Source organism: Scomber japonicus, chromosome 14 (genome assembly GCF_027409825.1).
Source record: "Scomber japonicus isolate fScoJap1 chromosome 14, fScoJap1.pri, whole genome shotgun sequence".
NCBI lineage: Eukaryota > Metazoa > Chordata > Actinopteri > Scombriformes > Scombridae > Scomber > Scomber japonicus.
The window spans coordinates 19219696-19244169 of record NC_070591.1 but is presented as its reverse complement, the minus strand read 5'-3'; the positions used below and the strand labels follow the sequence as shown (position 1 = coordinate 19244169).

General features: G+C 40.5%; 2 protein-coding genes across 3 annotated transcripts; one reads left to right on the top strand and one right to left on the bottom strand.

Annotated features, from left to right (window-relative positions):
- Nucleotides 1-953: 953 nt before the first annotated feature.
- On the top strand, nucleotides 954-12235 carry arhgap22 (Rho GTPase activating protein 22). The gene is made up of 10 exons (XM_053332464.1): nucleotides 954-1095; nucleotides 6728-6924; nucleotides 7727-7814; nucleotides 9368-9496; nucleotides 9688-9898; nucleotides 9993-10125; nucleotides 10209-10282; nucleotides 10668-10789; nucleotides 10893-11898; nucleotides 11986-12235. Exons 1-10 carry the CDS (start codon nucleotides 1062-1064, stop codon nucleotides 12203-12205), a joined length of 2214 nt encoding a protein of 737 aa, XP_053188439.1. The 5' UTR covers nucleotides 954-1061; the 3' UTR covers nucleotides 12206-12235.
- A 2212-nt stretch (nucleotides 12236-14447) lies between these two features.
- On the bottom strand, nucleotides 14448-23237 carry mapk8a (mitogen-activated protein kinase 8a). 2 transcript variants are annotated; one of them, XM_053332462.1, is made up of 12 exons: nucleotides 23096-23237; nucleotides 20590-20756; nucleotides 20187-20316; nucleotides 19988-20046; nucleotides 19707-19845; nucleotides 18547-18712; nucleotides 17701-17772; nucleotides 16984-17166; nucleotides 16732-16856; nucleotides 16558-16621; nucleotides 15327-15404; nucleotides 14448-14638 (listed from the first exon to the last, which is right to left on the bottom strand). In XM_053332462.1, the coding sequence occupies exons 2-12, from the start codon at nucleotides 20709-20711 to the stop codon at nucleotides 14460-14462; spliced, it is 1317 nt and encodes a 438-aa protein (XP_053188437.1). In that variant the 5' UTR covers nucleotides 20712-20756; nucleotides 23096-23237; the 3' UTR covers nucleotides 14448-14459. The 2 variants fall into 2 exon arrangements, with proteins under 2 accessions (XP_053188437.1, XP_053188438.1); XM_053332463.1 differs by having other exon boundaries at nucleotides 14511-14643.
- Between the last annotated feature and the right edge of the window lie 1237 nt (nucleotides 23238-24474).

The following is a 24474-nucleotide window of genomic DNA, read 5'->3' as shown; positions in this document are numbered from 1 at the left end:
AAATCATTGACAAAGGCAGTGTGTAGTGTTAAGCATCTGTCACTGATTGATTATTGTGTGTGTGCTGAGAGGATTATATTTTCTTATGAGAAAGCTCAGTCAGCTCGCACCTTTACCAGTGTCTTCATAATGCCAATTAATCTCCTCAGGCCACTTGAACAGCAGCATTTATCCCTTTATCACATCCACTACAACCCTACCAGGCAGAATAAAAAACAGAACAACACACTCTTGAGTGCTGTTGCCTTCACTGACACAGACTGCTAAGTGACTGAGTCGCGTGGCATTTCCCCTCAGATTGTAAATCTTCGACTGAATGAGTCAGAATACTAAGTGTGAGTGCTGTATAGTTGGGTTTTGCCAATTTTAAACAAAGGTCCTTCCAAATTTACTAGCCCCTTTCATGGTTTATCATAAACTACATCTGCAACAGTTAATAGGTAGACACAATGCAGTGACCTGGCATAAAAGATTTAGTGGTGAGAATGGTGTCAGTTAAATCAAATGTATTGATCTGAGGTTGTACTTCATGTACAGACAAGACCATAATCAAATGTCTGTGAGCACACAACCGAAGGGAATGTAAAGACTGTGGAGCCAATGTTAAGAAATTGGTGACAAGACAGAGGACACACAGCCAGACATATTTATAGACAGTGAGAAATTGATACTGAGAGTGTGCAGCAGAAGGCAGAGAGACAGATAGCAAGAGAGAGAGAGAGAGAGAGAGAGTGGGCAGGGCTCTAGGTATGTGAGAACAACAGCACGCCGGGCCAGTGAGACAGAAAGAGGGTAGTGAAAGAAAAGGAAGGAGGGGAGGATGAGGAGAGTGTGGTGTTGAGTGCTTTTAAGTGTATGTGTGTGAGAGAAATCAGACAGAGACAGTGTCCAAGTGCAAGACAGTGAGCGCACGGAGAGAGATGCTCGAAGAGAATGTGGAGTAACAGGGCGAGGCAGCTGCGAGTGTGTGTGTGTGCGTGTGTATGTGCATGAGAAATAGTGTGTGAACAGAGGGATGCAGTCATGTCTCTGTGAGAGGGAGCAGCACAGCAACGGTAACCATGCTGAGCCCCAAGATAAAACAGGCACGCCGGGGTAAGCACAGTCCCTCCTCCCCTTTCTCCATCCCATCCCTCTTCTACGCTCCATCCTATCTTCTCTCTTTTCCCTGCTCTCGTGTTTCTGACTGTCCCTTCTGCAGTCCATCTCTTTCTTTCACTCGCTGTCTCTGTAGAGCTCCATCTGTCCTGCTGCCTTTGTAATAATGTACCATCAATATTGTTGTCAGTGCTTTCATTGATAATGACAGGAAAAAAAGGTGTAGCAGCGGCATTCCACAGCCGAATCTACATCCTGGTGACTATTGAAAAAAGCCATGAACTGAGTTTTTTCTTGCATGATTTGAAGTGTTGAAGCTTTATTTGCTGTGCCCAGTGTTCATTGAGAGTTAACAGACTCTACCACAGGGTGATGTAATCCCTCATGTCTTGATTATACCCTCCTCATTCCTAGCAGATGTTATCTTATGTTGATGGGGAACACTGTGGATTGTAGTAAACATGGCTGCTGGAAGAATGATTCTCCTCCCAACAATGGTCTGCTTCATGACATGTTCACGCCTGAACACATGGCTATACCTCTGTTTGCCCGCCTCTGTTGTCCTCGCTACAGGGTTGGTGTTGAGTTGGCATGGTTTTGAGCAGGTGACAGAGTCCAGATCAGAGGTGGTGAGGAGAATGCTGAGCTCTCTACTCCTTGTAAATCAGAACAGCTGACTGTCAAACATAGTTCCTCTAAGGCGGGGTAAAACCCACTTGTGACCACAGTCGGGACATATACATGCCTTGCACTGAGGTATTATCATAATGCAGAGTATAAATACTTGCTGTGCTCTTCGTGGCAGGTGGTTGCTAGACAACCAGTGCACGCTGTTTCAGGTGGCTCAGACACAGGGACGGGCAGAGAATATTAGAGGGGCAGGGGCCCAAATTTATGCAACGTGATTTTTTGTTTTACCTAAACAAATATACACCTTGAATGACTACTTTTGTGACACTGTTCAAGGGATATTAAAATGTAAAACAATCCCACAACTGAGGTTGGTTCAAACACTGCAACATGACAGAATTAATGATACATTCAAATAAATTAAGTGTATTTCAGTAGATTCTCCTCACATGTTGACCAGCTCAACTCTTACCTAACTCTCTGACTGACGCTTGCAGACACTCTGCTTGATTATGCTTTAAAAATAAGCACTTCCTCTGGCCTCTTGGTTTTCTCTCTCACCTCCATATTTGGCTCTTGCCACTTCTCCACAGAAAGCATAATTGCTTCAATAACAATCAGCAATAAGAAGATGCTGATATAGATATACATGTACTGTTTATTTTTCATAAACTGCTATACCTTCCTGTCAAAGTAAAGGGTGGGGCCTGTCATTGATGAACATCGAGTAATATGATTGGTTATTAGGTTAGAAGCCTAGAATCAAAATTATGCTGTTACTGTTTAAAGAGGGCCTTAAACTTCTCCTTATTTTCCATCATATATACAATCTTACTATGTCAGATGTTCTTATTAAACGTAGCCAAAGTGTCAAATACTGACGTAAACATATGTACAAATGAGTAAAACACACTGGCTTCAGACTGCTCTGAATGCTTGGTTTCCAGTTTTCATTTCTGCTTTCAGTCTGAGCTGACACTAACTTGTGACAGATTATTGCACTAGTTAATGAACATTATGGTATTTTTCAATTTTTCCATTGTTTTGGTGGTAGTCACACCAAGCCATGACTTGAGTCAAGCTGGATCACTGTGAATGTTTGTGTCAACTGTTTTTTAGCACTTCTAATAAAGATCTGCTAATTTGGTGAGGAATGCATTTAATCTCCTATTAATTCTTCACAGCTAAAGCCATATTTAGTAATTTAAAACCTTTTAATATTAAGTAGTAAAGCAGGAAATGTTAGGTTTGCATCAGCAGTAATTTAACATGACACTGATACGGCTGCTCCTCAGCAGGCTTGCAGAAAGCTGTCTAATCAGAATACAGTGGACTCATCAGGAGGGGGGCCTTGAAGAGAAAAAACGGTCTGTTAAAGACTGAGGGGCTGTATAAAAGGACAGCATAAGATAAGGAGAACTGTGATCCATGCAAAGCTACTCTAGAATGAAAATATAGAGCTGGAAATGTGGAAATAGGTCCCCTTTAAGTCCATTAGCCAGTATGCCTACCAGGAGACTTCAGTCAACATGTGTGATCTTAATGAACAATTGTGATATTAGAGAATATTCATTTTCTTTAACAGGACTGAGAGAGAGGGGGAGACTTATGTTAGCTAGCTAATGTATTACATTAACTAACTAACTAGCTACTAAGTCAATAAGACAATGGGATTGTTCAGCAGACAGGACCCAAGAACTCGACCATATTCCACCAATTCTCACATTACTAGCAAAAGCCATCAATAATAACAATATCTAGATAATTCACTTTGAGCTGCTAAAAAGTTTATTGTCAAGTAACACGTCAATATCAATATAGATTAAAAAAGAAAAGCAGTGTTATACATGATGTCTGTCTGTGTGTGCACTTTCATATGTGTGTTCTTTTACCATAGAATCAATCACAATGTTTATTTACAATAACTTCCAAGTAGAAGTGTGTATTATGTACAGCATAATGGCACGGAACAAAAATACATTTCAGTTTAAGCATTTAAGAAGTAAACAAAGAAGTGTATGAAAAAAGTATGTGCAATAGGCTAAGTAGTAAAATGAGTTAAAAGTGAGCATTAGTGGGTGTGAAAGAGTAATGTACGGTAAGGCAGTGGTAAGGCAGCTTCCCACTATAACAATGTCACCACTCACCAGTTAGTCTTACTGGTGGTGAGATGTCGCTGTTGTGTAGATTTGGTTTATCAAAGACACTAATAAAGCAACACAGCAGGAACATCACACAACTCTACACATATTCCTGCAATTCAAATCAACTGCTGGCATGGATTGTTAGCACAACGCCACTGGGTTTCAGTCTATAAAGGCTCAGTGCCCACACGCTGCTGCCGGAAACCAGGAGGGAGGGTAAAGGGCATTGCCTGGGAGCACTAATCTCTCAACCTGATATTTTGATTCAAATCAATATATCTGATCTTCAGGGCATGCTGTGCGCAAACAGGAATTTACTTATTGGAAAAAAAACACCCTAGAAAAAGGGCACATTCGCTCTAGGCAGCCAAGTGGCAGGTGTTCAAACCTCTTTTGAGGTTTATGTATGTATGTGCCTTCTTGGGGAGTTGTGACACTGCCAATCCAACTAAACAAATTGGATTTGGGGGTTTTAGAGGAGAGTATCCCAAAATGGCTGTTTTAGATGCCATCCTTACTAGAATAACTGTGGGATCTCTCCTTCATTCATTTGTATGAAAATGTCAATAATGGTGCAAAATAATGACACCTAACAGCACCTTCAAGAACACATATTCCTATGTGTAAGTGTGTGTGGTGAAGCACGACTGGTGGTGCGTCATTTCTGCCCTGGCAAGTCTTTGTCTTATTCTAGGCCAGCCATAAAAGTAAGATCATAAAAGATGATGGGAAGGAGAAGTGCTTCTTTCTCCTCCAAGAGTGCAGTTGGAGAGTGCAGTAGCCACTTCAGTTTGCTCGCCACGTTTGTGCGCTTGCCATCTCTCATTTACTGTAATGGTATTCTCCTTTGATTAGATTCCCAGCTCAGCTCTCCTCTGACCCTTTTATGCAACATCATTCAGGGCAAATTCAGGCAGCATCACAGAGCTGGATCTGCTCTCGGAAGCTTGGATATTAGACCTGAATCCTAAAACAGATGAGCAGTGTAAAGTCTTATGGGAAAATCTTATTGGTAAAATGTTGTGCAACCAGATATGGTTGAGACATTGCTCCATTATCTGTTGGCAATATGTTGATATTTAAATAAATATTGAATAGGATTTAGTCAACAAGCTATGAATCGTTTGAGGTAATATAGTTGCAGAATTTATATGAACAATTAAATATTATTGCAATTTTGTAATTGGCTCAAGATTTCATTGAGATCCTGTTTTTCTGCTGTCACCTTTTAATTATAAATATGCACTCATTGACCAATTATATTTATTCATATCTAACAATCTCATAAATTATGATAATCTAATAAATGCAATCATTCCAATATTGGATTAGTCAGCATCTGAATAATTGTATTTCTGGTATGACATTAGGTTGCAGGATTTATATTGTGAAGTTATTATCAGTCATGGAATGTTAAGAAATACAATTAGTCAAGTAGTTACTGTACATAAGTATGACTTTAAATAACAATTAATTACACTTTTCTTGAGAATACCATCTCCATTTTATACTATTTTACAAGTAGTTAAATTTAGTTTAAATCTGACTAAATACAATTGTGAATGCTACTTTCACATCAATGCATCAGTATTAATAACACATTTGAGGTGTGTTGTACTTTCCTTCAGCATTTGCACTTATTGTATACTTTACTTTACTCTTTACTCTTTTACAGTTCAAAGGCAATATTGTACTTTTTACTGCATTTCATTTATTTTAGAGCTACATATATAGCTTCTCTACAGATTAAGGATTTACACAAAACATGTAATCATCTTATAAAATATTATGCACTGTTATAGAATGAGGAGAGAAATTACGATGAAATCTGTTCCATGTTTTATGGCACATTATATGTTGATTTAAGGAGGTAATGTTACATTCTGAAAAGATACTTATTTCACCCTTCTTGGCACAGCTAACCGGTTCCTCTATTTCCTGCTTCTTTTTTAAAAGATAAACAAGATGTGACCATGTCTGCTGTATTTTTAGATGCTGCATAGATGCCTGCCTCTGCTGCCAGCACACCATTTTGTTAATAACTGCTTCACGTGGTCTCATCTCCATTCTCAGCAATCATGACTCTGCAAATGAAGGGCATCCACAAAGGGGAGAAATTAAATGATGAGTTCAGGCAGAGAACTGATAAATGAGAGCAAGAGAGGAAATAGGAGTGAGAAATTTCAGTCCAGGCCCTTACAGATACTTCCCTGCTGTCCTCAGCAGAATGCGAGATGCAATTAACAGGAAAAAGTACGCCATTGATTTCTCTCTCCTCTCCCTTTGCTTCTGTTTACTCCCCGAAAGCCCCCCCACCCCCCTGGTCTCCAACTCCCCAGGGATTATTCTACTGTCGCTGTTTTTGCTCTGTACCTCTGGCGTGCAAATGCTAATATACAATCCATGCTTGTAATCAATCTGTAGCAGTTAAAGCACAACCTGATCCAAAGCAGAAGTGCTTGAATAGGGGATGAATAGGGGATGAATAGGGGAAATGAAATATGCCCTAATTATCATCTGAAACACATAACAAAACACACTTGGATATGTATGTTTTAAAATGGATTTCATTTTAAAGCAGGCTGCAAAATGGAGGCAATACCTTGGAAGATTGACTTGAGAGCAAATCTGAATGCATGGTCAAGCATGTGGGCTTAGCTGTCCTCAAGGGAGTCTTCTGTGAATGATTATTGTGGATCTTTTCAGACTGATCACAGGAAGACAACAAAGAGAAATAATCCTAAATTAACATGTATTTGCTTTCTTTATGTAACTGTATTTTTTTAGCGCTCTCTTTCTTGGTCTCACTGTAATGCTTGCAATACGTCCTTTACTCTTTGTGTGTGTCCATCCAGCACGGTCCAAGAGCATGGTGCTTGGGGAGTTGTCCCGGGTTTCCAGGCCCTGTTCTCCTCTGGATCAGGAGAAAGCTCTGAAGGCAGGCTGGCTGAAGAGACAACGAAGCATCATGAAAAACTGGCAGCTGCGTTGGTTTGTGCTGCGGACTGAAGCACTGTATTTCTACAAGGACCAGGATGAGACCAAGGCACAGGTGACCCCAAAACAAAAGCAATGGTTTGCAATGATAATTGAAAGACAATTATTTGATGTCACCTGTTTACCCACCTGTTGTATTGTTGGTTTAACTCTGGTTTAAATCTTGATACATATTCAAGCTTCATTAGTATTTTCCCTCAGCAACAGTCAATTCGTTGTGTTCTCTCCAATTCTGAAAATAGCTTATTGATTCTCTTAAATGAGGTGACAAAATGTTTTTTTAATGTAGTCAAATTAAGAACTCTTAAATGCTTTCGTCTTTGCATTTTTGGTGTCAAACTATTGCTGTATATACGGCACAGTATATGATATCCATTCATCTTCCACACAAAATTCACCTTCCATTAAGACATCTCCACGTGGTCCATAAAAGCTGTTGTTACTGCCCCAACACACTTGTTGTCTCACTGATAATGTGGTAATGAGCTGCCCTGTGGTTCTGTTGTAAGCACTTAGTGGGTGACCTTTGACCCTTTCTATGCTGGAAGGATCAGAAATAGAAGTACATCAGGAAGCAGCAGTGGGATTAATAGATGAAGAGTTGTTTCCCTGAGTCATCTCCCCTTCCATCATTATTACCTCCCTCTGTTGGACAGATGCCCAGAGTCCACTGTACTCAGAACTCTATAATGTTTAACATGCACTACACGTCCAGGTTCAGAAACATTAATTGATTTCTTGTTTGGCCCTCAAATACCTCTGATAAGTGTGTGTCCCTACTGCCTGCCTGCCTGCTTATCCGTCTATCCATGCTGTCTATCTGTCCATCTCACACCTTCTTCCCCTTTCTCTTGCAGGGTTGTATTCCTCTTCAGGGCAGTCAGGTTAATGAGCTGCCTGCCAATCAAGACGAGCCTGGTCGCCACCTTTTTGAAATTGTTCCAGGTGGGGTTGGCATGTTGACAACTCTGTTGTATGGAATTGAGTCAGTAAGCCTTGTTGAAATTATGTTCAACCATTTAGGTGCCAAAAATAAAATAAAAACACTTTGTCACTTTCGATTTATTTTTTTTAATTTTCATGAAACCTTGAGGTATGATCAAGCGCCCATTATGAACTCTATAATTTATAGTACCTCTGTGACGTATTTTGCAATATCACCAGCTACTCTACTTGACTCCGGTAAGAGATAATGTATCTCAAAAACTTCTAGGTTAAATAAAGGCTAAAAAAAAATCACTGCATAACCCAATGCCAGGTATGCAGTAATTTCTGATGACTCAAATGTTAATCATAAACTACATACATCATTGTATATCCTGTGTGTAAGCCTTGCTGACCCAGAGTCAAAGTAATGAAATATGGAAAAAGAGAAGTAGATTAATAGCTACATATGACTCACAAGCAGAGATACATGAACAACATATGCAGAGTAGCAGAAAGGATATGACTGAGGATTCAATGTCAATTAATTTCTCTTCTCAATAGCATGGGGTTGGCATGATTACGTGCAGAACAGTGGACAGTATGTATAGTACTGCATAGATCAAAGGGCCTGCCTTAAAGAAAGAAAGAAAGAAAGAAAGAAAGAAAGAAAGAAAGAAAGAAAGAAAGAAAACACACTGACAATTTATCCATAGTTCTCTATTAATGGTGGCGGTAAGTAGAGTACATTTATTATTATTAAAGAGAAGGGTGTATAGTACAGACATTCTTGCAGAGAAGACTTTATTGTGTCCTTCCTGTGATGTCTTGCACATATCTCCCTCTTGGGTTCTATGTCATATACATCATATTTTGTGTTGTGGGATAAAACAGGCAAACACACTGGTTGGGTCCTTTATAATGTGAGATGGATTTCTAGAGTCACTTTGTAGAGAAAGTCTGTCATTGGAATAACACAGTGAAAAGACCCAATGGAGAATGGGCAGAAGGAGAAAAGAGACTGAGTGAGCGGCATGGTGCAGTGCTAGTATCCACAGGGAATGCTGCTCTTTCTAGGTCATTTCTCTCACATACAACACACTATGCACCACAGCACAGGACTTTGTAATGAATGCAGGTAGTGATATTTAGCCTATATAGCAAGGTATATGAAGTACAACTCCTAACACTTGCAAAACCTGTCTTTCAGATTGCTTTTGAAAGGTTTCCAACGGTTTACATAGCTTTAATGCTTTTAGTTCCATCTGAAATTGAGTAGTGCTTGCGCCTCTTCAAAAGAAGCAATTTCAAAGTCACAAAAAGGAGAACATTTAACTAAGTGTAATCAAAGTTAAACTGAAATAATCTAAAATGTCAAACAATCTCTTTGTACTTTACAGGGGTGATGGTGCTAATAAGGTTAACGAAAACATTTCTTGTTGATCATGGCGGTTGCTGTCATAGCATCTGTTTTGAATGTGACTCTACATATATGAAGCAGTGTTTTTCAAATGTGTTTGTCATTTTATCCTGTTGATTCAGATCAGCTAATGTTATGGCGGTTGTATTTTCAGGAGGAACAGGAGAAAAGGATCGAACGGGTATAAGCCACGAATCTTTCCTGCTGATGGCCACCTCTCAGAGTGACATGGAGGAATGGGTCAGAGCCATACGCAGAGTTATATGGGCCCCACTTGGAGGAGGTGTGATTCTTAAAAGCCTGCGTACACATAAACACATCCACATACAACAGTTCCTTTATTGAAATTAAGTTTAAGGTTAATGAGGTTTCACATGCTTCCAAAGAAGAGATTAAACCCCTGGACTGTCTCTGGGTGCACACAGAAATATGTATGACTTGATTGGTGTGGATTGTTGCGTTGTGTGTCTACAGGTGTGTTTGGGCAGCACTTAGAGGAGACAATGTTATATGAGGGCCAATGTGGCCCCCAGCGACTGGTCCCTGTGCTGGTCGAACAGTGTGTGTGTTTCATACGTGAACATGGGCTTGAGGAGGAGGGCCTTTTCAGGGCGCCCGGACAGACCAATCACGTGCGAGAATTGCAGGATACATTTGACCGTGGCGAGAAGCCAGTGTTTGACAGGTGAGGTTGCTGGAGGGAATGTTTTATCAGTAGAAGTTTGCCAAACCACAATCCATGTTAGGTAGTATTCTGTAATGTAGACTCTCTCTTACAGTACCACAGATGTCCACACAGTGGCATCACTGCTGAAGCTGTACATACGGGAGCTGCCTGAGCCTGTAATCCCTTTCTCCAAATACACACAATTTCTCTCTTGTGCTCAGCTACTTACCAAGGATAAAGAAATGGTAATTAAATGTCTGCCTGTCACTTCACCACTCTATTTCCAAACTCTTGCCTTGGCAATTAACACGTCTTTTCCATGTTCAAGGGTATCATAGAGCTAGGCAAGCAGGTGAAATCCCTTCCTCAGGTCAACTACAACCTCCTTAAATACATCTGCAAGTAAGTAAGCATTACATTGTTCCCCACTTTATCTATAATTAGTTGTGATGCTCACTTATGTGTCTGTGATGGGCTTTATTGTTTCTGCTATTTCCCATTCACTGTTTGATGACTGACGATTTGTCACCCTGTCATACCACAGAAATAACATCCCTTACACCCACAATGCTCGTCATGAGGCGAAGTGGCTTCACATTGATTGACTGTGTATAATTGCATGTCTCCTCTACCTTCTGCATCTACATTAATAGCCGAGCCCACATGCCAGCCAGAATAGTGACTCATTCCCCATTTCATGAGTCTGAATTTTTTTTTAAAGTGGTGCATTCGACACTGAAGAATGTTTTTAAAAAAAGAAAGTCTCACACTGTGCTGGTCTGCACAGATTTCTGGATGAAGTTCAGTCCCACTCTATTGAGAATAAGATGAGTGTTCAGAACCTGGCCACTGTGTTCGGACCCAATATCCTTCGGCCCCGAGTGGAGGATCCAGTTACCATGATGGAAGGTTGGTGATAATGTCAACATGTTAATCTGCGACTAAATATATACATATTGATTTGACTGCCACAAAACGTTTTAAGCAAATGTATACTTTTTATTGCACACAGGAAGTTCACAGGTGCAGCACCTGATGACTGTGCTGATAAGTGAACACTCCCGGCTCTACCAGTGTGAGGAACCTGAAACTCAGACCGAGATTCACCAACAGCAACAGCAAAGTCTTATCCAACGCTCCAAAGTGGAATGGGTCTCGCAAGAGAAAACTGACAACCCATCACCCTCAGGCACTGGCTCCAAAACCCCTAAAGAGAAATCCCAACCTTCTACTCCCTCTTCAGAAAATAAGCCTACTGCACCAAGTCCCATTACAACATCTGAGAAGAGTGAGGACAGTCAGATTGAAGGGAAAAGCAAGGGTAAGACAGAGGAGAAAGTGGATGGGAAAACAGATAGCAAAAGTGAGGGAAATGTTGGAAGTGAAGTAGCTATTAGCCCCAGTAAACAGTCCAAAGCTCTTCCCTCCTGGAGGTGTTCCTTCAAGGGCAGTGCAGCATCTGGGGGGACAAGGGGAAAAATAGGGGGGTCAGCAGGAGATGTGTCAGCAGCTGGTGGGAGCAACTGGCTGATGAATGGCCTGTCGTCCCTGCGAGCTCACAGGCGCACAACCTCTTCTGGTGAAAGACTAAAAGACTCTATGAAGGATTCAACCCTCTCCCTTAAAGAAACCACACTTTCACTTAAGGACTCGCATAGAGACTCTGATGAAGACTCCTCTCGAACATCTCTCTCTCACAGAGCACTCCACCAATCCCATAGACTGTCTGCCTATGACAACGTTGCTCCCTCCAGTCTAAGCTTGCCTGCTGACACCTCCATCTGGACCTCCTTTGAGATCTCATTGACTGAGCCAGAGAGAAGCGATAAGGCAGAGAAATTAGGGCAGGGTCAAGAGAGACCCACAGAGGTGAGGGACAGTCCAACTGCTCTGGATTACAACACAAGCAGCACTGAGGATGATCTCACTGGAACAAATGAGGGTCTTGCTGACCTAGTGACTGAGCTCAAGCAGGAACTGAAGAAACAGAGAGTGGGCTTTGAAACCTCCATTCACAAGTGAGTACAACTCGCAATTTCCTGTCAGATAACCAACTAAAATAAATATGATGTGTAAATTTATAACCTCTTTCCATCTTCTTTAAGGTTGGAGGAGTCCTGCTATAAATACCAGTCCCAAGTAAACCGACTGGAGGAGGAGCTGGACCAGGAGAAGAAGAAGTTCAACATGCTGGAGATCCGACTCAGGAACTCGGAGAGGGCACATCAAGACGCAGAGAGCCGAAACATTCTCCTCCAGAAGGAGATGGAGGAGTTCTTCAAAACCCTGGGAGATCTGACTACAGGTACACCGCGGACCAACTAGACCAGACAAACCTGCCTTCACCTGGTCCATTAGAGGAAGAGCAGCACCTTTGATTACTGGGAGGACCAGCCATCCCTAAAGCTTTGAAGACCAAATACCTCGAGTGCAGTACTACTTGCCATTGTGTCCTCTTTAGTACGGCCGTCTTGTGCCTACACTAACCAGTGCCGGTGCCAAACAAGAACTCCTCTGGACCAAGCACCTCTCATTTTACCATTCCACAAAATATTCCTAACTATGACATGGATCATGTAGCTAATTATTTAGAGTAAATCCCTCTGTTAGAGACCATGAAAAGCCTTATCAATAATATGAAGCATTGTAAAGTCTTCCCATACACATCCATTCATTTCCTTTTAGAACTCATAGTATTGAAAGACATGTCAACTTAACAATAAAAAAAGAACAAAGCGAGACATTAAAATTCAACTCTTTTATTCACTGGAGTTGAAGGTAGACAGTTTCCATTTCTGATGTATATAGTTGGTCTGTTAGTGAGGCAATTTCAGATCAAAATTCACACAACTAGCCTTACCAAAACACATGTTAACTCTTTGCCGTTAGTGTTTGGCTAACCCATCAGAAGACTGCAGCGTCACTCCAATAGTGCTGAATGGCTTTCCTTTCTTTCCTCTAAATGTACCTGCACTAAAACCAGATTTGCTCAGAGAAAACTCATGCGTAGCCTACTCTATCTTTTCTATTTTGAGGAGATGGGAGAAGAGGAAAACCACAAAAAGAGAGGAAGCCACAACAGTCAAGTGGAGATGTGGCCCAGAAAGGGTCAGGACATGCGTCGCTATCCCCAAGTGCATTCTGGGAGCTGATACTAGGGGTTACTGCCTACAGTGCCCAACCATGATAAAAGGTTTGGAATTTGAGCCATCAAATACATCCAAAGGTTACCATGGCAAGCTGCAAATGCCTGTTTCCTGACTCTCAGAAAACATACATACATCTACAGTAAAATGTACAGATCACTGACTACACTAATCTATGAGTTATATTGCACAGAAAACAATGAAACAAAATATGAAACAAAATGCATATAAATATTACTTCTGAATGAAATGTACATTACATACAGTAGATGCCTCTGAGCTTGAAATAAATAAATAAATAACACAAATACAGAAAAAAATAGATCCTTTTTTTCTTTCAAATGATGTGTGCTATGATATACATACTGTGTCTTCAAAAACCTGTGTGTTTGAGAGTGTGTGTGTGCATGTGTGAGGTAGAACTCAGAAAGACGCACCACAGAGCATCTGCCACGGAGAGGACTCAAAAAAATCACTGAACTGAGTAAGGGCACTTAAATTAAATATTTTAAACATCAGACAGCTGTGAATAACGTCTGAAAGAACTTGCCAAAAGGGTAAAGTGACTAATTTAAGCTTAGTCTCTGATGACCATCTCCAGATACAGGACTCCCTCTAGCCAGTGAAGAGGCCTATATTAACTTGTTACAGCGCTTACACCAATCATCAGCTCCTTACGATGCCACATTTCTATTCATTTACATTCACCCTGTTCTTCCTCATCCAACAGACCGTCACCTATAAATTACAGCTATACAAACTAGTTAAAATGCAGACAGTTTTACATTATGCTAGAGTAAAAAAAGAAATTCAGTGTCAGGGCAAGAGGAAAACAGTTGACGGCTTGTCAAAATGCATACAATCAGAGGTGGCATAATACTAAGAAATAAGGGACACTTTCTACAAGAAAGATGAGAAAAATGTCAAAAAAAATCATTCATTTGTATTAAGATCCAACATGAAATATGCTATTGTCTACTGAATAAAAGAGAACTAGTGTGTAGATTCATTTAAATGTCCCAAAAACTATACAAAAATGGCAAAACAACAATTCAAAAATATACTAAACATAATATTGCAGTGGTAACAGTATGGTATCCCTACTGTGTAGCAGTAGCTAAAAATACAGCTATGTGTAAACTACACTCAAATCCCTCTCTTTCATCACATACATCACAGATTCACATCAAAACATACTCTGATTCTTTGCAGCAAAAATACAGTAATAATGATACAATTTCAAACCACAATCATTTACAGTAGTATAGGGGCAATAAAAACAAACTGTACATTAAAAGCGCAGATCTACAAACTAACATGAGAAGTCCGATTGGCCTGAACCCTCTCTCATCACATGCGCTGCAGTAGGTGCACGGATGTGGAAGGGGTTGGTTTTTTTTGTGTGTGTGTTTGTGTGTGCTTGTATGTGTGCGTTATCTGCAGCAGGCCAGAGCACCCAGAGAGGTGTGGCTGTCCAAGCTGCTGTCTGTTTCAGAGGTCATGGTGGGGTCACTGCTCTGGTCAGTGGGGTCTGTGGACATGGACGAGACGTCGTTGGCCGAAGAGGAAGAAGAGGACGTGGGCTGAGGGGGGCTGTCGATCACTGCTGCACCTGTGCTGCGAAAAACACATCGTCGCATAGGTTTCATTGAAATACACAAGATACTGTCGTCAAGGATGCAGATGTTAACATCAGCTCAACCTTTTAATTCCTTTAAAGTCCTTAAATGTATGGTTTCAAGTATTTCTCTACAAGAATAAACAATGAGTAATTAGTAGTACTGGAAAATGAATTTATTGACTTTTAATTCCCAAAATAGATTATATGCTTCATCAGGATTGACAGTGTTGGTAAAATAAGAATACAACATTCATCAGATTTTGCTTCAAATGTTAATAAACACCAGTTGTTTGTTTTTTTCATCTGAGCACAGACCCAAAAAAACTAATATGAAATCTCTTTTGTTAAATAATCAAAATGGTTTGGCAAAAGTTCAAAGCACAATTCGTTAAAATCTCTTGGTTGCAGATAACCATTAAATTACATATTTGAACACAGAGTTACTACCACAGAGTTGACTGAATCTAGATATCATAGATAAATATGCAAATCATCCAATTTGTGCTTACTGGGTTGTGTGCATAACAAAAGCCTCAGTGACCCAAAAATAAAAATATCACTTTTGCTTTTTTCAATCTTACACGTGTCAGAATTATGTGAAACAAAACCTTGTTAACATTTTCTATGCCCCTTATATATGCACCTTTTCATATCCCCCAATGTTATAATGATTACTCACCTAAAGGAGGTGGTTGTCCTCTTATCACTCCATTTTTCGTCCACTCTTCCCATTCACTCACTTCCTTATAAATGAGCTCTACAAATGCAAAAAAACAGCAGAGAGTTAAGTGGGTTAGGAGAGACAGGGTAAAAAAAACCATCACATTTGATACACACAACACAGTGTACACAGTGTATTGCATACTGTACAGTCCACACAGCATCATGTTTCTAAATTTGACAGGCTGTGCTGGTGTGACCCATCTAAAAATGAGTGAGGGGTCATTATCACCTGGCAGCGTTTAGGGATGAGCTCATCCCGCTGCACAACTGAAAGTGATATTTCCTCACAATCTCAAGTCCTCCCCTGCTCCACAGAGTCAGTTTCCTCACAGTGGAAAACACTCAGAGAGGCTTTAAAACAGGATTTCAGAGCATTTTATTCTAGGAAAACCTCCAAGTGGATTTCAGGTCAAGATGAAAATGGGTTATTAAAAACCTGAGAATCAAAGCAATGAAGCAAATTATCTAAGGGAGGAAAAAGACCACAGATTTAATAAGACGAAAAAGTACAATTCAAGCATAATTTATGGGGAAAGTGACTTGCAAGAAAGGTAAGAGGGAAAATGTGGACTTTGGGGATGTAAATGTATTTAATATACATAACTATGTGCATTATCCAACTTGTTTGTCATATTTCTGCATTTTGTTATTGAATGTAACCTTTTTATTTGTTTTGTTATTGTTGTTGTTTTTTAAGTTCAGCTCTTTCAGTCATTTAAGAATTGGATTATAAATTCTTATCTTCCTTTCCCCTTATCGTGAATTGCACATTTACACGCTGCAATGCTGCCTATGTGAAAATAATAAAATAAAGTAACTGCACAGCTCCAACAACAATGCCCACAAACAACTGGTTACATATTTGCACATCCAATTGGTTGATCCAATGGATTTCTCTATAATATAACTGCTAAATCTGCTAATTCTATTCACAGAATTTGACCACATTGTTGTTTCATTGTAACATTCATTAATTGTAACTCATTGTAATCACATCTGATTTGCAAAGTTTTTTTATAAACTATAGTACAGACTATTCAATTTTGATATTACTGAATGAAAGCTCTAAGGCATCAGTCTTGACACTACGGTTCATTCCTCTACTGCTCCATGTGTCTGGAGTTAAACATTAAACTGAAGCAGACAGTGAAAACTGAAGTGTTAAGAATCTCAGTATGTTGTCTAACCTTTCCATTCCTCCACAGTGTGCTCCCTCTCGTCCAGCTGTTTGTCCAGGATCTTCGGAGGGGGCTGAGGAAGAGAAAACAACTTGAGTGGCACATCTCGTGTCTCGAGAGCAATGCCAACTTTCCATTCCAAGTGATGTCATTGAAATCTCATGTGACCCATCCACAACTTACCGCCTCCACCTCAGCGGGGTCATACCAAACGTTAATGTAGGGGTGCTGCAGGGCCTCGTCTACAGAGATCCGCTTGGAGGCATCGATCACCAACATCTTGGATAAGAGATCTCTTGCTTGGCTTGCTTTGGGAAACAAACAGATAAGGTGATGTGCTATTAATCACAAGTCTACAAGCTTGGTTTGATGAATTGGTTCTTCATGGTTTAAGTCATGACATGATAACACTGATTAAAAAAAACCAAACACTACCTTTCAGTTTGTTGTGATCTGAGTCTGCAGGGAAGAGCACATCTGGGAAGAGTTTCTCAAAGCTGTATCCAGCGTAGCGTGGCCTGTTTTCTACATACGTTCTTACTGACTGGTTCAGCTTCATTAGAAAATCCTGAGTTGGAGTGCCTAGCTGCTCGATGACCTTGTTCCACTGGTCGATGTCTGAAGTGTAAATGTTGAGGAAAAAGGCTGCACAAACACTACTCACTCACACACACGCGCACTGTAACACACCAACATGACATTTAACTTCCTCTGATGTGCACACATCAATAGTTCTTCATCTACTGTGGACACACACACACACACACACACACACACACACACACACACACACACACACACACACACACACACACACACACACACACACACACACACACACACACACACGCCACCTCGATCACATGACCGATACTGAAGCAGCCATTCCATCAGCTAATGCACAGCTACTGTAATACCCTCTTAATTAACTACAACCCTCTGACTCCTACAGAAATGTACTGTGTTGTCAAATGTTGCTTGACAGATGGGTGCAGCACAGCAATGATGGAGCTCATGTTTGTTGGATGCAAACTTTGGAAATGGATGGCAGAGTGGAAACAAGGAAACTATAGGTATGGTATTGGATCTCTTCACACAGAATGAAGTGATGACACAGTTATCAATTGATCAATCGATGACAGGGAAGGATACGATCAGTGCCGGGGAACAACACACTTCCCCTGATCATCTCGGCCACTATGCAGCCCACTGACCATACGTCAACTGGAGGTGGACGTTTAGATGACGGGGAGGTGGGACATGCAAACACAAATGGTGAAGAAAAAAAAGCACAAACAAACAAAGTGAGACAAATACAAAAAGAATGGCTGTGGGGTGGTGGTTAGAAATGAAAATGGTTGAGCATGCAGTAGCCAAGCAGCCAGATATCTGAGAAGCAGCAAACATGTTGATGAAAATGTACAGCCCATGACTGTCCAAAAAGCTGACACTGGCCTATTTTGGCTCTTAACAACACTCCATGGCTTGGCACAAAATAATGAGTTCATGCCAAGAACAGACCAGTGAAAGATGTGAAAGTCAAGAGGCACAAAGACCTTTAAGAATATGAAGAAGCATTAATAAAAGAGCCAAGGATACAGTCCCGTCCTGGGAAAAGGATTTTATGGCGAACCATTTCCGCCAGAATGCAGCCCACAGACCAAATGTCCACTAGTAAAGTGGAACATGGCAAACAAAGCCAGTAAGAGGTGAGAGGAACGCACAACAACAGGTTAGTTGCATATAAGAGGCTAGTTAGTGAGCAGAGAATTAGTATGAATTACGCATTATGCACAGAAGCATCATGCTGCTTCAAGTAAATATTCTCAGTAGTAACAGCAACATACAAGTTATATTAGATCTGACACATGATTTTAAAAGAAAAAGGAGTAAACACTGCACTGCAGTGGAACTCCAATTAATGTTTAATGCTTAGAAAATCAACAAGGGTTGAGGCTGTAGATTGAATGAGTGACAGATACGTATATAAGCACTGACCATTGGCTTGGTAGCCCATGCCCAGGATTACTTCTGGTGCTCTGTAGTAACGTGTAACCACATATGGCGTCATCAGGAGGCCTGTGGCGGCCGTCCGAGCCAGACCGAAGTCCAAAATCTTCAGTGTGCAATCTGATTTGACAACTATGTTGCTGGGCTTGAGGTCCTACAGGAGGAACACACACAATGTAATTTGTTACATGTAATTTTTATCAATAAGACAAACACATTTAAAACAAATTGAAGGTTCTCTAATGATTCTTATGATGGGTGAGGATCTGCAGTATACAAAAGAACTGTTCAGACAATGAGTCTCTCAAATTGAGAATACAGTATTATAGTATCAATACTGACTAAAAACCGGCCGATAGCCTGTAGGTTTCCACTCCTGCTGCAGCTATGTTTTTAAGATTACTTTTGTTAATGTTGTGTTTCTCTGCAGTACAAACTGCTTACTGAGGTGTTCTGCTTGCTAATAGCAAAGGCTTTTCAAATTTGCATTTACCAGCAGAATCATGCAGTGAAATTTTACAATATTGGTTTTGATTTTTCCTTGTTGGGAGGTAAGAAAGAGCGGCTTCTTCATTCTATCTTAACATAATATTGTGTTATGTTACCACAGAAGACTTTTGCTAAAGGCTATTACTGCAATAACTAGTCACTGTGGGTCAACATAATATTGTCATATTATTAGTCATTACATTTTTACTGCTATATTTTCTTTTTCTGTAAGACCTAACCTGGCATGTTTCTGAATGAGTGTTAATTTGGTCCATATGGGAACATTTTATATTGACCTACCTACTCAATACGGAAGTCAGCCATCAGCACTAGTTCACAATAGCTCCAGAAAAGCTGACAGAAAACCAGTGTTTTTCTCTAGGGAATTTCATTAAGAATACTTGCTGACACATGGCTTTAAATTAAGGTTCTCCACTCATGTTTTTAACAGAAATCTTTAAGTAACAAAGTATCTCCAACAGACTTTCTGCAGTGCAGGTTTTGTTGGTAATTATAGAACTACACTCATCATCTAACAGTGTGCCAGTCGGCTGTTTGCCCTTACACATCAGTGTCAGGTGTCACAGCAGGTTTAACAGCTCCTCTTCAAGACACTGGCCTAGCATTAGCCCATCTCGTCATGGTCAGCTGATGCTTACCCTGTGAATGATGCCGGCAGCATGGAGGTGTTTGATACCACACAACATCTGATAGAGCAGATAGGACAGCCTCTCATGGTCCAGTTCCATCTGAATGACCTGGCACAGGTTGGCATCCATCAGCTCCATCACCAAGTATCTGACAGAAGAAAAACAGATCAGACAGAGAAGCAAACAACCACACACAAAGTAGAGAGTAACAACATTTTATAAACTGTATATGCTGTAAAACAACAACAGATGCACTCAAGTACATCTACACCAAATATTCATCTACTTACACATCTTGGAACTCTTCAAATGATTTTTGGGGTGTAAATACATTTAAAAGGCCAATGATCTGTTGGTGTAAAATGACATGAATCAGTACAAGGTGGTCATACACTGACATGCATACAAATACTATTTACATTTTACTCATATAAAATGCTATGTCTCCCACTAGTAAAATGGAATTGAATGTAACTGTTGCTGACTTACATTTTTGTGATTGACACATTTCATAAGGACTAGCTCTCTGAATGCCCTCTTGGCATGGGTCTGATTTTGAAATGGCCGACTCAGCTTTTTGATGGCAACATTTCTTTCAAGGATCTGGTCATAAGCAGAGCTGAAGAAAAAAAAAACATGTACATAATTTTAGAATATGGGCACATCTGTAGCATAATGGGTGTTAGACATCCCAAATGAAAAATTCAAAAATGTAAATCTCCACAGTTGATACACAGATTTCAAATTCAACAGCAATGAAGCAGAACAGCAGAGGCTTCTTGAGGCGACATTAGCTGAGATATTCTTTGATTCTCATTAATGTCCTGGAAACAGTGACCCATATTTCAGCAAGTGGCTGTTGTCTGAATATGGATGAGGTTGAAACACTCACCAGACAATTCCCTGAGCTCCTGAGCCGATGGGTCTTAGGTTCTGGTATCGCTTCAGTACCGTAAACGTCGAATCCCCAACGTCTAGGCTGTAGAACTCTCTTTCTTTCTTATTTTTGTTCATGGTGAAATCTTCAATTATGGTTTTCTGCGCATCCAAAAATGTCCTCTGTGTGCACAAAGACAGACAGATATTTAAATATTGTTTTTCTACTACACCACATGTAACAGAGATGCTGAGAAAACTAGTGAAAATTAGAAAGTAAAATGAAAATCCCTTTTCTCGAGGAAGCAGATTAGGAGCAAAGACACTGCTGAATTTCACACTTGAGCTGAGCACTGCAGTCCCTTATCTCAGCAAGTCAGCAAACACACCGGGATTGAAGACTTGATATCATCAGCAGTGGTGGCAGAACAGCAGGGCCATGTGGAGGTCTACTCCATCATATGAAACATGATTCTCAGAATGACTCTGTCACACTGGAAAACCAAGCCCGGTGATAATTCCTGACCGTATGCTTGCAAGCTTGGACCCCAGCCCAGGACTCCAACCTAGTTCTGGAAGCGGGTCTTCCACAGGCACATGTTAACTGGGTCAAGTTACACCGAGAGGCTGCGAGCCCAGATAAGACACAACACAGAGATGCCAATTCATGAGCGTGATGTTCCCAAAACATCTTGCTTATTACATAAGAACACCTGAAATCTAAAAAAGGAGGGGGAAATATAACATTGACTTCCATTCTTTCCTTTCTTCAGTTCTTATTTTTCTTATATAAGCTACGTAATCACCCTCCCCGTTCTTTCGCTCTCCCGACACACGGTCCATATGAGGAATATAATTGCCAGAAAAAAATGAGTCAGCTCTCCTTCTGTTCATCCAACGTCACAAAGACGTACATGACATCCACCTCCCTCACAATATGAAAATAGACTTCTTTTTATAATACAGACAGGAAGACAATTACACTCTTCTGAGTTATGACAGCTTGAGTGACATTGCTGTGTGGTATGTGTATGTCTATCTGTTGCTCTATGTAACATCATTTTTTTTGGTGGAATTCAGGGACTCCATGAGAATAATTAAGGTCAGGTCAGTGGAGGGACAGAACAGTCCCTTTTTTTGCTTAATCCCCTCAATTCCTATTTTAAGCACGCACATTGTTAATATTAATGTGCCTGCTGTAAAACAACAAGTAATGCTGCTTACAACTACATGCCGCATCAACAAATTCTTCTGAAATCAATTGCACACTACTAGTCAGCTGCAGAATTTATGCAGCAGCCACTTCAGAAGGCTCATGCAGCACCTGAGAGGTCCGGACCTTGTGGATGGATCTGAAGGCAGGGAAGCATAATAAATCCAGTACCAGTGTGTATTTTCCAAAAGCAGAAATACAACAGGATCATTCCTCGAGTGTGCTGCCTTCTAATGATTTAAACTTGGGCTGCTTCAGTCTTAATGATTTAATGAATGGCTTCCAGCACTAATCATATCCTGACAATGGTGTTTAAATGATGTTATATGCTAAAAAAAAAAATAGCACAAATTCACACACACATGGAACACTGTGTCATTTTGTATCACATGTTAACATAACATACAAATACAGGGTGCAGCTTTCATATCCATAACACGGCACATAAAACAGACACTAAAGACCACATTAAAACTAGTAACATAACATAATACTGTGTGCATCAAACTAACACACTTCCTTAATTGACAGGCATTCCTCTATAGCAGATAAATAAACCCAATATAAATATATATCAATGGCAGACATATTTAATCCAATTTACGGATGAGACACCTTCTCTCACATATTAAAGTCATACATGCCACTGTGCACCCAATCAAAAGCTGATACAGCCTTTTTTTTATCCTCACTCCACACACAGGCTACAAAGTGTCAGCAGGGCGGAGAAAGACGCACAGAAACAGAGGGAATTATCTCGCTACACGTCCCAGGCCCAAATGAACAGGAGCAGAGACTGAGGAGTGGAGCAGTATCGACCCGTAATTTATTTTCATTTTGATGTCAGTGTGTTAACCTTGGCCACACGACCCCTCGTCTTGTCGACGGCAGAGCAAAGCAGAGCTGAGCAGAGCAGAGCGGAGGTAGCTAGCAGGTAAATGACCCGGCTGCTGCGTCGGGAAAGAGCTAACACACAGGAGCCTGAATGAGCAGGCGGGACACTGCCCAAGAAGAAGACATTATTATGGTAATAATGACAGCCGTGTCGCGATATGACAGGGCCTTTTTAGTGCGTAGTCGGTAGTGGTTGTAGCTACAACATCCTGAACACAGTGTACAAACGAGTTGCAATGTTGTAATGTGAAAAGGCAACATTATTTTAGGAGTCAAGTGAAGCTACAATGTAACAAATCCGCAACAACAACCGCGTCGGTAAAGCAGCATGCGATACACACAACGACATACGACCCTCCCCCACGGCCAAACAATAAGCACGTCTGTGGAGCAGAGGTGCGAATCCTCATCTTACCTCTGTCACCAAATCAAACTATCGATCCCCCCTGCGATCCGATCAGCGGCGAAATGTTCCGGAGCAGCGGACTACTTTGTTTATGCCGCCGGTGAAGGATGATTTATTCCGTTGTGCGGCTTAAAAAAAATACATGACCTCACCAAATACACTTGCCTACGTTTCCATCTGGCTGCTACTGACAGGCCAGGACGCGCAGTGCGCACGGGGCATGCGTGCCCCAGCAGCACGTCACTCATCCACAGGGACACACCCACCATCTCCATCCATCCTTCCTTCCGCCTGCCCATCTATCTATCTATCTATCTATCTATCTATCTATCTATCTATCTATCTATCTATCTATCTACTGTTTAAAAGAGAAATTAGGCGTTATTTAATGCTCTCTATGTGTCTGCAGTAAATCTGTTGCTGATGGGGGATATTGGCCACACTGAAAATATGGCCCCATATACTGCATCAGTCACAGCCCACATATAGATATTGACCATATTTCTGTCCCACAGTCCATTGCACGAGTTACATTATGTGCTATAGACATGTTCATTAATGGGATAATAAGGACTGAAAGATTGAGTGGCATTATTTTCTTCCTTTTTCTCTCTTGTCAGTGACAAAGTCAACGGCAGAGAGGGAGTGCCAGGCTTGTGTTGTGGATCACTGAGCACACAGGTCAATAAGTTATTCACATTTTTCTATGACTAAAACATTTTTTTTTGGCCGGAGGGGGGGCTCATGCCCATTTCCACCCCTCCATGTTGCAAAATCCTTCACAGGAACAGTTGACGTTTTAAATGTATTTAACTCTTTACACATTTTAAATGTCTTTCTTTCTTTGTGTTTTTGAGTTTAATTCCACAGTATCTTTCATCAACAAGGCAAGTCAAAGTGTTTTACATACAACATAAAAGGCATTAGGAAACTAACTCAATGCAATATGAAAAGACAATAAATGTTTAATAAAAGTTAAATATGCCTTTTTGGTGTTTATTCTTTTTTAGATTTAACCCTTATCAGGTAATGTGCACCAGGAGATACATATATGTTTTTTTTACCTAAATAGGGGCAACGTATCCTGGTGGAGATACAACTCATAAAATCTAAAATATAAATAAATAAAAAATAATAAAATAACATCTCATTTTCCACTCCTGTCTGTTTCAGGGTTAAGCAAAAATATAGTACTACCACTAACAGGTCTTTTCATACACAAAATACAAAGAGGTAACACCTAAGTCCTAAAATAAGTGTTTTCAGAAAATATGATAATCAGAGTGGAAAACGAGTGTTTCAGCTTCAGTCATTTGGAAAAGAGAGAAAAAGACATTTTTCCTAAGCCAGACTCAATGCAATAACCGAATTGAAATATTGGAAAATAA

Excerpts from the sequence above, each read along its gene's own strand:
- mapk8a (XM_053332462.1), bottom strand. The coding sequence starts at position 20,711 with ATGAACAAAAATAAGAAAGAAAGAGAGTTCTACAGCCTAGACGTTGGG. Across the intron at positions 18,713-19,706 it reads CTGCCGGCATCATTCACAGG|GACCTCAAGCCCAGCAACAT; the intron begins GTAAGCATCAGC and ends TTCCTCCTGTAG. Across the intron at positions 17,773-18,546 it reads CATGGGCTACCAAGCCAATG|TTGACGTATGGTCAGTGGGC; the intron begins GTCAGTGCTTAT and ends GTCCACCTCCAG.
- arhgap22 (XM_053332464.1), top strand. The coding sequence starts at position 1,062 with ATGCTGAGCCCCAAGATAAAACAGGCACGCCGGG. Across the intron at positions 1,096-6,727 it reads GATAAAACAGGCACGCCGGG|CACGGTCCAAGAGCATGGTG; the intron begins GTAAGCACAGTC and ends GTGTCCATCCAG. Across the intron at positions 9,497-9,687 it reads ATGGGCCCCACTTGGAGGAG|GTGTGTTTGGGCAGCACTTA; the intron begins GTGTGATTCTTA and ends GTGTGTCTACAG.